The sequence below is a fragment of the Delphinus delphis genome, chromosome 8, assembly GCF_949987515.2.
Source record: "Delphinus delphis chromosome 8, mDelDel1.2, whole genome shotgun sequence".
NCBI classification, from domain to species: domain Eukaryota; kingdom Metazoa; phylum Chordata; class Mammalia; order Artiodactyla; family Delphinidae; genus Delphinus; species Delphinus delphis.
The window spans coordinates 32960645-32973977 of NC_082690.1; the positions used below are offsets into that span (position 1 = coordinate 32960645).

The 13333-nt window shown below is 36.4% G+C and overlaps 1 protein-coding gene across 12 annotated transcripts in view; it reads right to left on the reverse strand.

The window, feature by feature from the left end:
• YAP1 (Yes1 associated transcriptional regulator) overlaps positions 1-13333 on the reverse strand; it is a 107436-nt gene that overhangs the window by 47569 nt on the left and 46534 nt on the right. For all 12 annotated transcript variants that reach the window (XM_060018062.1, XM_060018063.1, XM_060018064.1 and 9 more), the window contains exon 3: positions 10490-10605. In XM_060018062.1, coding sequence (XP_059874045.1) covers positions 10490-10605 — 116 coding nt within the window. The remainder of the gene's footprint in view (positions 1-10489; positions 10606-13333) is intronic.

A 13333-nucleotide genomic window follows, 5' to 3' on the forward strand; every position in this document is an offset into this window, starting at 1 on the left:
AAATCTGCTTCAGGCAAATAAATGCAAGAGTGGTAGCCAAGCCATTTCTTTTTTTCCCCCCTCGAGTTCAGGTGTTCTCCTATGTCATAAGTAGCTAGAAGATTCTTCTGCCCAACTACTAGAACATACTGATGAGCCCAAACCCCCTGTAGATCACAATGCAGTGTAAGAGGAAACTCTGGCCCATACATCTGCAGGCTTAGATTGGAATTCTGGCAATGTTACTTATCTGTATTCTACTCACTAGCATATACTGTGTCCCCAAGCACCATGCTCATGTCCTGTTTTAGCAGATGCCTCACTGAACTCTACTCATTTGCCTACATCCTGACATTTCTCCCCATCAAGCTCTAAGTCTTGAAGGAATCACCTTGATTTTTTTGCTCTTTATATCCGTAGAGCTTAGCACTACCACCAAATACAACCGAAGTTTGTTGAGCTGAAATGATTAAGAACTTATCTGTGAAAAGAAGCATTGATTGATCTTGGTCAAGTCAGTCTCTCCGATCTTTAGTTTGTGCTTTTATAGATGACAGACTTTTTTTATAAGTTGGTAACGTTTTGCAGCTTTTTTTTTTTTTTTTTTTTTGCAGCACGTGGGCCTCTCCCGTTGCGGAGCACAGGCTCCGGATGCGCAGGCTCAGCAGCCATGGCTTACGGGCCTAGCCGCTCCGTGGCATGTGGGATCTTCTCAGACCGGGGCACGAACCCATGTCCCCTGCATCGGCAGGCGGACTCTCAACCACTGCACCACCAGGGAAGCCCCTGCAGCATTTTTATATTAAATGAGCTCTCATATGAAATGGTGGAGTCATCCATTTGTATTAGGCACTTAGTAAAGGTTTTTTCCCAACTGAAAATAGAAATATTAATAAAATAAAACAAGGAATAACAAAGTGGATCTTTAATAACATTTCTATGGTTTTAAGTTCACCATTCTAGAGTCTTCTATCTGTGTAGTCCATGAACCAGCATTATAGCACCTCCTGCAAATCTGTTAGAAATGCAGAATTTTACATCTCACCCCTGACCTATGGAATCAGAATCTGCATTGAAAAAAAATCCCCAGGCGATTCCTTTACACGTTACAAATTGAGAACCACTGATTTAAAATATGGAAAACTAACAATGCTTACTTTAAAACTCTTTTATAGAACTACCTACCACTAACCCAAATTTTACCAGTATAGCAAAAGTACCATTTGATGTTACTTGGTTAAAAAAACAAAAACCAATCATCTTTGATGCATTATAAATGAAATTAAACTCTAGAGACAGCATACTTTAAAGAAAACTGTGAAAGGTTTAGATTCAGACAGACCTGGTTTCAAATCCTGAATCCAAGATTTAATTATTAGCCTTCTAACCTTGGGCAAGTTACTAATCTGCTTGATGCTCACTTTCTTTATCCAGAAAATGGAGACAAAGATCTTCTCAATTAATTGTTGAAAGGATTAAAGGAGAAAGTGCTTGACAAAGGGAAGGGCTTATAGTAGGTACTTATAAAAAAAAAAGTCGTTCCCTACTCGTTCTCTACTCTTTCCTGGAAGTTTTGCCATTTTGTTCTAACAATATATTTAACTTATGAAAACTTGTGTATAATAATATTGAGATAGGTTTATGAGAAAATAAACCTGGATCTCAAAGAGGAAATGACTGAATAACAACAATAGGGAACCCATAGAAGGTTTTCCCTTAGATAGTGGAAGAACCCTAGAGAGGAGTCATTTTTAATGGGCTCCCAAATTTTTCAGGATAAAGCTCAAACTTCTTAGTTGATCACACAAAGGCCTTCTTTAGATGTCTTTAGTCTCATCTCCCCACCATTCCATCACTACTTATATGGTGCTGGGGGGTGTCAGGCTCAGTAATCTCTCACATAATGCTATCTTTATCTTCCCTTTTCTTCCGTAAACTTAACTCCCACTCATCTACTAAAATTCAGGTTCTAAATTCAACCACTTCTCACCACTTCCCTTCCACCACCTTGGTTCACTGTTTCCCCTGAGTTATTGCAATTGCCCCCTAACTAATCTCCGTACTTTTAAAAAACTTACTCAGATCGTATCACTCCTCTGTTCAAAACCTACAAGTCCCTATATAATAGGGCTTCCGTGCTACCTTTCAGTGACTGTTCCAGTTGCAATGGCCTTCTTACTGTGCCTCAAATGTGCCTCAGCAACTCTAAATCAGCTGTTGTGTTATGCATGGAACATTCCTCCCCTTTTGCCCAGATATCTTCATGGCTCTCAGTTCATTCAGATCTTTGCTCAAAAATCATCAAGTATAGAGGCCTACACTGGAGAAACTATCTAAAATGATCATTTCCCTCCTCCATCCCCCAGTCAGTCACTCTCTGGCCCTTAACTGGTTTACTTTTCTTTTCTCTTTCCATTTGTAACTACCTGACACATTGCGTACTTGTTTCTATTCTGTACTCTCACGATTTAGAATCGTGTCCTGCACATATTTTCAATTTTTGTTGAGGGAACGAACAAACCTCTGGCTCCTTAAAGATGTCTGCTCTACCCTCCCGACCACTTATTCACTTGTTCCTCCTCCACTTTCTCGGCACTTGGTGCATGTCTCCCATAACATTTATTGTTATAATTATATGGGAAAAAAATTGTTTTACCTTGACTCCATAATCTGAGGCCATTACAATGATGTCTAGTACAAAGTAGAGCATTTGATATTTGTTGAATGAATGATGTGGAAAGAGAACAATTCAATTGTCTCAAGGTGAATAATAAGACTGTTAAAAATCATCTGTCTCTTTGTCTGTTATAACTAGATGAACTTCCTAGAGGAAAAGGCCAAGTATAAGTTCAGAGAACTTTCTAATATGCAACTCTTCAGATTTTCTTCAGCGTAACTTGAGTGTTTTAGATTTTAACTTAATAGCTTACAGAGTTTTAGTATGTAAATTTATAAAAGATTAACTTTCTATAAAGTTCATTTAGACTTCAGACATGTTCAAATAAAGCAATGACCTTTTGGTAAAATTTTAACCTAAAGTTTTATCACCTCTTTACCTTATTGACATCAAAAGAAAATATTTTGGAAAACTCTATTGTTGCAGGATTTTTTTCATTTCACTGATGCTGCCTATATATGGTAGTCTATGGATATCATTTTTAAAGAATTAGCATCTTAATCTTTCACACAAATATTTCTCTTATGAGTCATAAAATTATTGTAGCAAGAGAGTAGCCAGAAGGATTTAGAAATCAGTAGGAAAGACAAAAATAATATTCTAACACTTATCAAGAGAAAAAACAGGCATTTATTTGGTTCTTAAATGTAAATAATTTAATCTCTTTCTCATCCTTTCTACTCCAAAGCTGAGCAAAGTTTCCAAATAATCACTACAAATAATCATTGGAGAAAAGGTGAACATGGACACCTATATTTTTAAACACCACTATCTAATAACTCATTATACTAAGAAAGCTGGTGGCAAGGATACATATCAAATTTTTTTCTTTATACTCTTTACAATATTATCCTACTCTTCTAAGTTAGTCTCTTGGTTAACATAACAGAAATAAGCTTATATCCTTTTCTTCTTCATTAGGTTCAGTATTTACAATAAAATCTCAGTAACTTTCAGAATTCAAATGAACTTTACTTTCCCAAATGATTACTTAAGAGACTTCTAATAGATTTTTTAAAATATTTGTTATTCATGCTCTAAGATCAGGTCAAGGGACATCAACAATCTTGAGTTTCTATATATCTCCCTTTGCTTTAGAAGAAAACCCCTAAAGTAAAGCAAAGACAGAAAGGAATTACCTTGTCTGAAATAATAGGGCATATAACTAAATGTATGAATACGGTACTGCCTAACACACTTGAGATTTAGATAATTATTTGGGATATCACAATTCCCAAGTGGACACAATCTTAGGAAAATGTTGACACTATAAAAAATACTGTTCTGAAGGTACTGAAAAACCAAGTAACTATATGTCCACTTTTCAACATGATTATTTTGGGCTTCTTTAATAAAGGAATGAAGAAATGAGTACTACTTTAAAAATAGTTCTATATCGTACATGCCAATAGCTTAAGTAATACATAAGCACACGCCTCGATTCCAGAATAACTGAATTTAAAGTTCTGCTGATATATTTGGGGTGAAGGGTGTCTTGCTCTGGGAGTCATTTTAGAAGTGTAGCTGGGTAGAATCAGAATAAAGAATGATAATTTATCAGCCAACATCTATTGTTCCATTTGCTAAATGTTGCTGCCTTGCCCAGGTATTCTGAGTTTTAATATTATTTAGAAAATACTTTTAAGTTAAAAATCATGACTGGAATCAGTTAATATCAAGAGTGATCCAGGCGGACTTCCCTGGTGGCGCAGTGGTAAAGAGTCCACCTGCCAATGCAGGGGACATGGGTTTGATCCCTGGTCCAGGAAGATCCCACATGCCGCGTCACAACTAAGCCTGTGCGCCACAACTACTGAGCCTGCACTCTAGAGCCCGCGAGCCACAATTACTGAGCCTGCGTGCTGCAACTATTGAAGCCCATGCACCTAGAGCTCGTGCTCCACAACGAGAAGCTACCACAATGAGAAGCCCACGCACCGCAACTGAAGACCAGCCCCCACTCGCCGCAACTAGAGAAAGCCCGTGTGCAGCAACAAAGATCCAATGCAGCCCCCCCCCTCCAAAAAAAAAAGACTGATCCCCAGTATAGAGGGAGCGAAAAGCTCTCGCCATCAGAGTAAAGTAGAGGCCATTAGCTGCTCGGACACAAGTGGCATGTTTCATCAAGCAGCAAAGTCATGAAGCCATCAAGATTTTAAAATACCATGTGTAGGGCATCACGGGGTTTAACAAAGACTTCAGAAGAACTCCTATATACTGAAGATATGATAATTGCAAGCTATGTCATCTGCAACTTGCTTGGACATTCTCACTGAATTATTTTTTCTATTTCACAAATAAATATTTTTACCTTCATAATCCCTATACATTGTTTACTGATAACTTTTATTAAAATGAAATGGACTGCTCCATATTTTTAAACAGGAAAAATGGTTCTTGTTTCCATATTACTAACCATTTTTTCAGGAACTTAACAAGTAAATCAAGATACAAACTAAATAAAACAAACAGTTTCTTAAGGATTATATTCATTTGGATTATGCTTTTGCTTTTTACTATTTTCCCTTTTCCTGTGGCCATCTTTTCTTAATTTACCAAAATTTGCAGATGAGAAAAAAGCAAGCACTAATTCTGGTTTCAAAAAGATTATTTGGGATAAGAGATTGAGAGTAATAAAGTATACTGCCTTCGTCTCATACTTCATTCATTGCTTTGACTTTGGGCTTTATTACAGTTTTATTCCTGTTTGTTATACTTAAGTGTTGTTCCATATATTACGATTTCAGACTGACAAACAATTTCCATCTTACAATAATAAAAAACTTTAAGAATCAGAAAAGGTTTGACCCATGAGAAGAAAACCATATTTATATTTAACACTCTTATCAACACTCTCACGCTTGGAGAATCTATGTGAAACTAAAAGCCAGAAGACAACGCATGACTTGCGTAAGAACCAATGATGCATATTTGATGATAAAAAGCTTACAGAGATAAACATAACCCTAAAAAATAGTGTGGTAACAGATTTAAAAACTTATTTTAAATGAAGTAACAGTAATTACCAGGCAATGTAAACTGATTACACTGTAAAATATCAGATCAGATCACATTTACTTTTATATATTCAATATATTATACCAAGCACGGTATATTGTTAATACTAATTTCTATGTACCCATCACTTTATATAGATTGTGTCATTTAATCTTCACAATAGCCCTATAAATTCAGTGTTACTATTATTATTGTCACCCCGTTTTCCAAGTGAAGAAATGAGGCACAGGTAGATATACTCACTTATCTAAGATCTCATAGTCAGTTAAGTGACAGAGCTGGGATTCAAACCCATGTCCACCTGACCCCAGAGCCCTTGATCTTAACCCCTATTCTAAATTCCTTCTCAGTTCACTCCAAAGGTGAAAAGTAGAACTTAGAAGTTTGTGAACTACAACACATGAAGTAAGAATTATCAACTCCTAAAACCTGTGGTCCGCTGTGCAACTTCCCATACATCCTTACCTCTTCTGTGCTTTTTAAAGTTAAGAAACTCATATCAACTTTCTACCTGTTATTTTCACATTTCACATCTGTCCTATGTCATATTTTCCTTGGTAACAATCTCTCTTTCCCATTTGGTCTTTGGTCCTCTGACACAGATTACACAAAGCAGAAGTAATACGGCAGGCAAATATCAAGGAAGCTCTGTACTACCCACTCTGCTTGCTTCTGAATATTTTCCCCACTGCAATGGAGGTGCTTAGCAAATTCTTCCAACACACATCACCTTCCATGATCAAGAGGGCATTTTCTCCACCCATCTTGATATATTTCCTAGGAATTCCATGCAGGTTTTCATAATGGGGAAATCAGAAAGTGCTGCATTGGTAGATCTGGGCATTAGTCAAAAATAAATGCCAGACTTAAAACATGAAAATAATGAATCCCTTAAAATGTATCTGTAACAAGACATCTGACTTTGGATTGTTAGCAAAGGTAAATTTTAAAAAAGCAGACAACTGGTCTCATTGATTTTGTATAATTTAAATCAAGGTTTACACAATTTTTAATGGTCCTAAACAGTCACCAGTCCTTTGGCACCAAGTTATTTCTGGATTATCACAGAGTATATTTTCTTGACTTTAATGCTGCTTTAAGATTCAGCAATCTTGTGGGTCACTGTTAACAAGCTACTAATAAAAAACTTAACATCTTCATATAAATAGAGCTGGTTAAAGGAGAATTACCACTTTTCTCTCCCCAAGTCCTTATCTTCTAATGTCTAAAACAAAAACCACTACTGTTTACCCAACTCTTAGTATACAGAACTATTTTATATAGATCCCAAGCATGCATCAAAAGGCTACGAATGTGCTATAAGCATAATACATTTTTAATATAACTTGTAAAGGGCAACATCAAGTAATTTAACAGAACAGGGTTTGTGTATACTTTTATATGTGTGTATATAGTATTATATATCTTAATGTAAAGTAAAATAGAACTATTATCTTACTAAATTATTCAAATTTCCTTTAATAATTTTCTTTTCCTCACTTTTCAAATTTCTTTCACAAAGTTCACTGTCTTGTCAATTAAATGGACAGTTAAAGAATATAAATTTCTTCCTAGGATCAAGTAAGGAACCCTTTCCAGGTGCAGCTTTGTTTTAAGTGATTTCTCAATTACATATATTTAGAAATTTGGCCAATTACAAATCACACATCTCCAGTCTAGCAATGAAATTCATCATTTCAACCTCATATTTTGAAAAAGGACTTATAAAAAGCAAAAGTAAACTAATCATTTTTGCTAAACCAAATCTGAGTGAAATAAATTGGATTTCATAAAATCTTAGAACTGGAGGAAATCTTAAAATATTATTCAGTTCCATTAAAAATTATGCAGAAAACTGGAGAGTCTGGAGAAAATACAGTATTTTAAAGGAAAGTGGCCTGATTAGAAATAATTAGAACAGAACACAAAGCTGGACTCAAATATTTGAATGAGGAGAGTTTTTTAAAAAGACTAACACTAGAAAGTTCTTGTTAAAATAATTAATGATAAAAATGTAAATCAAGCTGCATTTAGCTTGATTAACCCAGTAAAGTGCTTCAAAAGAGCTGTGTACCTTCCTCTTTTATTCAAAGGCTTCAGATTACCAGGTTCAGAAGGCATTCCCTTTAGGGTGAAAATTGTCTGTAGACACCCTGCTTAACTGGAAACAGGCTTGCTGCTTTGTTACAGTAAATACCCTGGAAATTTATTTATATACCCTCACAATTCTTGCTCACTGGCTCCAGGCTCTAAAAACTCAGAAGATTATTTTCCAAGCACAGAGGAGCATCAATTTTGCTGCTTTTCTCAAGGAGAAATCCTTGACTGAGAGATAAGATCATTTTCTCTTAAAGCTATTTGAGAAATCATGCTGTGTAACCTCAGTGGAGAATGCACAGCCGCCAAACTCCATGGGTTTGTTACAGATGGATAAGGACAAGACCCTGGGTTGAACCCTTATTAAAATGACATTATGGCTATAACTTTATGTGAACATGAGGTTATCAAGATTATAGTTCCCATGACATTCATTCCCAAGCATTTCAACACCATGTAGAAGTCTTCTATTTGTTTTTAAATAGTCACTCAATGTTTCTCAGATGTGAAGTGAGACTAATAACAGCACCTAACTTAAATGACCATTATGAGAATTGAATGAGATTGTACAAAATGACCTCATCAGGAAGCCTGACATATAAACAGGGCTTCCTATTATTATTTAATACCTTCTACTACCATTTAAACATGATCAAGTCTCTTTCGGGGTGGCTTTTCCCATTTCAGGTCCTCCCTCCAACTCTCTCTGTCTCATACAATGCCCCCCCCACCCCGCTACCCACCCACTACAATCGTGCTTCTTGCCACTTTACTCAAACTGTTCCTGCCAGTCACCTCTTTTATTAATATACAGCAGTAAGCATGTCTATTAATTTATATGCAGTATATAAAAACACATTTCATATTTTATAAAACGCAGAGCTGAAATAAAAGATACACAAATATTCTAAAATCCATTAAAACCAATTTGATATATACTTTTGGTTTTAAACATAAATCTGAACACAAATTCTCCCCATTTCCTTAGACCATTACTATTAGAAAATTTAATAGGAAAAACATAAACAAACCAATGTTCTAAAAGAATCATAATCAACCTTTTAGATGCAAAATGCCTAATCTTTCAAAATAAAATTTATATTAATGAGTTGTTTGTTACTAATTTCCCAGGTATAGTTTTTGATGGATTATGACAAAATAAAAAATGTGCGTCATCTTCTTCGGATTATAAATACGAAGCAGCTTTCAGAACTTTTATTTGGAAATTTGATAATTAAAAAAATGGTTGTCAAGTAAAAATATCAGTCAATAAATACTTGCATAATTTTTTGCTTTTGAAAAATTTTAACTCAAGTGTCACATATAAAACAGGTTCTGAGGATAAGTAAATGTACTGATATTAAAATTAGCTAAAATGGAAGATAAAATGGAAGATTATATAAACTCTTCAAGAGTTTATATAAAGAAACTTTATGACAAGAGAAGCTCAGTCATGAATCTTGCCTTGACTTTCATTTTCTTGAATCCTTTCAAGTGTTCAACCCACCAAAGGCAAGAACATAGAGTTAATGCAACAGCAAAAACATTCTCACACATTGTCACCATCTTTAGGGGCAGAAGGACATTTCAAATTTTGTGACCTTTCCTGGTCAAGGAATCCTTGTGACAATGAACTGTACCACCCTCTCCAACTCTACCAGTCCCTTTCCAAAGGCTGCTGTTTAAGAAAATCTACAGTGCAGCTTCCAATAATATCATGTTGATCAGTTTATTGGGTAGGGAAGATGGATGGGCTGTGAAGGAGGAAGCCATTAAGGCCACTAGGGCTGCCAATTACAGCTGCCATCTGTGCCCTGACCCAGGACACTCAGTAAAGGGGATAAAGTGTGTTTGTGTGTGTTTGGGTGGGGTAAGGGAATGGTCAGAAATCCAGCCCAAATGCTCAATCCTTGATGCCAGGCATAGGGCTGCATCTTCCCAGAGGAAGGGGTACCTTTTCCTAACATGCACAAAGATGCATAATGGGTAGCTATGGCCTTGGGCCCATGTAACAAAGAAGAAGCCAGACAATTATCTAACTGACCTAGGGAAGAAGGAACTAAAGATTTACTTAGTATCTACTCCGTACTAGAACTGTAATATAAACGCTTTATATGTATTATATGATTTCCTTTAATATCTTCCTCTCTATAATAAGGGGCATGACCACTACCCATTATATAGATGAGAAAAACGGCAGATTTAAGTAAACTGCCAAATAGGAGACAGAAAAAAAATTTATACTCAGGTTTATCTTCTGTGAAAAAGGTGGAAATGTGTTAAATAACATGTACCAGCCCTAAGAAAGATGCTTTGAGCTTTATAAGTTGCTACCTTCCAGTTATTCTCAAGGTAGAACAAACATCCACTTTAAGAGGTGAGTTAAGAACACCACAGCTTGGCTTCCCATCCAAACCACAAAAGGAAGAGGGAAACTTCAACTCTAAGAGACACAAGAAAGTGGCACAATAAAATACAAGCATGTCAAAGTTAACCAAACTAGGAATTTGAGATAGTCACTTCAGAACTGAAACTTTAAAATCTGCTGGCTTTCAGCAGGTTATTTGAAATAAGATAAGTTTCCCTTATGAAAGTGGATAGAAAATAACCATCATCCATGCTCCAGTTTCCTTAAAAGAATAACTACTATTTTCCACAGAAAGTTTTATCAATGCACGAGCATTACTTGGTGTGCTCTAATTACAGCATTTCACTCACCTGAGGCTGAATTCATCATGTTCTGCTGCACTGGTGGACTGGTAGGGGATGTAACGTTCATCTGGGAGAGCATGGCCTTCCTGGGGTCCTGCCATGTTGTTGTTTGATCTATGTGACTGAGACAAAACATCCACTGCATTAGACAACAAATACGAGGCCCTAAAAACAACAACCTCACTTATCAACATAGGGTAGCTCTATGAAGCAGTAGGCAAAGGATTCTAAATTAGCTCTGTAAAAGCATACAGTCTTGTCACCTCACTGCTCTCACCCTTCCTCTGCAACCTTCTGTCATCCTTATATCTCTGAACTTTCCCCTCTTAGATCTTGCAAGTGCAAAATTTGAAAAAGTTATGTCTGGAGTTTTAAGTGAAGGGAAACCATTTTCACCTAGCAGACAATTATTATCCGCTTCTAATTTAAAGATAAAATGTGATTTATAAATTAATCATCTATAACAGTAGTCATATGAGCAAAACCCAAAATTCATAAGGGAATCACCCACTTTTTTCCTCCTAGAGCTATAAATGCCAATTAACATATAATTTTAAGACCTAAAACCCTTTACACTGAACAAATAAAACATGAAAAGATGAAGTCTTATTATAGTACATATTCCAAAGCCAAAACAGAATTACAAACTTGATTGTTTCCTGTGACTGCTGAAGGCCTTTGTTATTTGCTAAACAAAACATTTAAACAGTTTCTACATACTGTTAACGTACTGCAAAATATCTTACACACATGCATATAGATGTCTTCATCTATAAAAATGGGGAAGAAAACAGCTAAAAATTATATGAAATATGTGACTACAAGGCATCTTGCACAGTATTTGGCATATGAGCATTCAAAAAATATAGTTTTCTTCCTCCAGCAAAGAGTAATTGTTTCGCTGAAACAAAAACTAAAAATATTATACCCATGAAACCACCTGAAAATTTATCTTGAAGAAATAGCCAGGGAAGTATTCAAAGATTTATGCAAAGTTCTGTTCTGTATAATTAATAAAAGCAAAAATCTAAAAGTAGATAACAACATCTAACCAGAGGGACTAATTAAATCTTGTTACATATAACGTACTATATTGCAGCTATTGAAAATATTTTAGAATAATATTTAATAGCATAGAAAATATTCATAATACAGCTTTTAAAAGTAGATTGTAAAACAATTGAGGCTAATTGTTTAAACGTGTGTGTACTGAAAACACATGGGAAGGATAGACATCAAAATGTTTTAAGTGTTTAGATGGCAAAATCACAGAACTGTTTAATAATAGGAAAACCTAGAAAGACAATCATGAACTCATTATCTTTGAAATGGGGGAGGGAGGGCATTAGAAATAAGTTATTAAAAAAAACCCTCAAGGGCTTCCCTGGTGGCGCAGTGGTTGAGAGTCCGCCTGCCGATGCAGGGGACGCGGGTTCGTGCCCCGGTCTGGGAAGATCCCACATGCCGCGGAGCGGCTGGGCCCGTTGAGCCATGGCCGCTGACCTGCGCGTCCGGAGCCTGTGCTCCGCAATGGGAGAGGCCACAACAGTGAGAGGCCCACATACCGCAAAAAAAAACCCCACAAAACCCTCAAATCATTTTCTCTATGGCTGTTTAAATTTCAAATCTGATTTCTCTCTTCCTGACTCATCCCATGATAAATACCCATGTAAATAGTAAAGGAAATGACATCCTGTCGTTAATTTTCCTGAAATGGAACCAGAATGCTCTCTCATCAATAATGTTACCATATCAATAACACAGTAAAAAAGGATCTTAGACTCTGGCTAGAATGGACCTTAAATATTATCTACTAGAGATGGGAGAATTCTTTTTCCTAAGCAAGCAGAAAGAAGATGAAAACAGGGGGGTAAAAAATGTGGAAGATTTGTACACTTGGGAATGACAATTGAAGGCTATCACAGACCAACTAAAAATGCTAAGAGAGAATATTTATTTAGTAGAGTATATAGTCTCTCAAATATCACCTTATCAGCACTTCTTTACCAGTCATATATGCTTTTTAGCAGTTGCACTAGCACTGCTCAGGTCTAGACAATACAGGCAAAACCTTGTACAAGTGTATATGTAAACACCTCATTCTAAAAGATCACATCCTTATCAAGCTCAGTTAAGAGTTTATTCCTTTTCCATCCTCCATGTGAGCCACTGAACAAATTAAACCCTAAAATGTTTCCTATTCAGTGCTTCTCATGCTTACAGATATAAAGCAATACACGATAATTAATACAGTCATACTGAAGGAAAGAAACGAAACCTGTAAGACAACCAAAATTTAGGGAAATGTTTCTGTTTCTCACTGCCTGTTACAATGTTAAGAAACCAGGAAAAATGGCCAGTGATTCATTATTATTGGCTCTTAAATATGAATGAAATTGTGTGCCACCTGCCTACTCCTTGTCTCCAGTACTTCTTTTTTTTTTTTTTCCGGTACGCGGGCCTCTCACTGTTGTGGCCTCTGCCGTTGCGGAGCACAGGCTCCAGACGCGCAGGCTCAGCGGCCACGGCTCACGGGCCCAGCCGCTCTGCGGCATGTGGGATCTTCCCAGACCGGGGCACGAACCCATGTCCCCTGCATCGGCAGGCGGACTCTCAACCACTGCGCCACCAGGTAAGCCCTCCAGTACTTCTTAAAATCTGTTACCTTTATGAGGGGTAAAAGAGAAGAGAGAAGCAAGTTCTGGATTCTGACTGTTGAAGGTTTTCTAAATATCTAAAAGGTTTCTCTGAAAACTAACCAATTATGTAAATCATATTAATCCATTTATAACTAGCTTGCAGTCCACTTGAGGGTTTAGGACCCTATTTTGATGACTAAATGACCATATT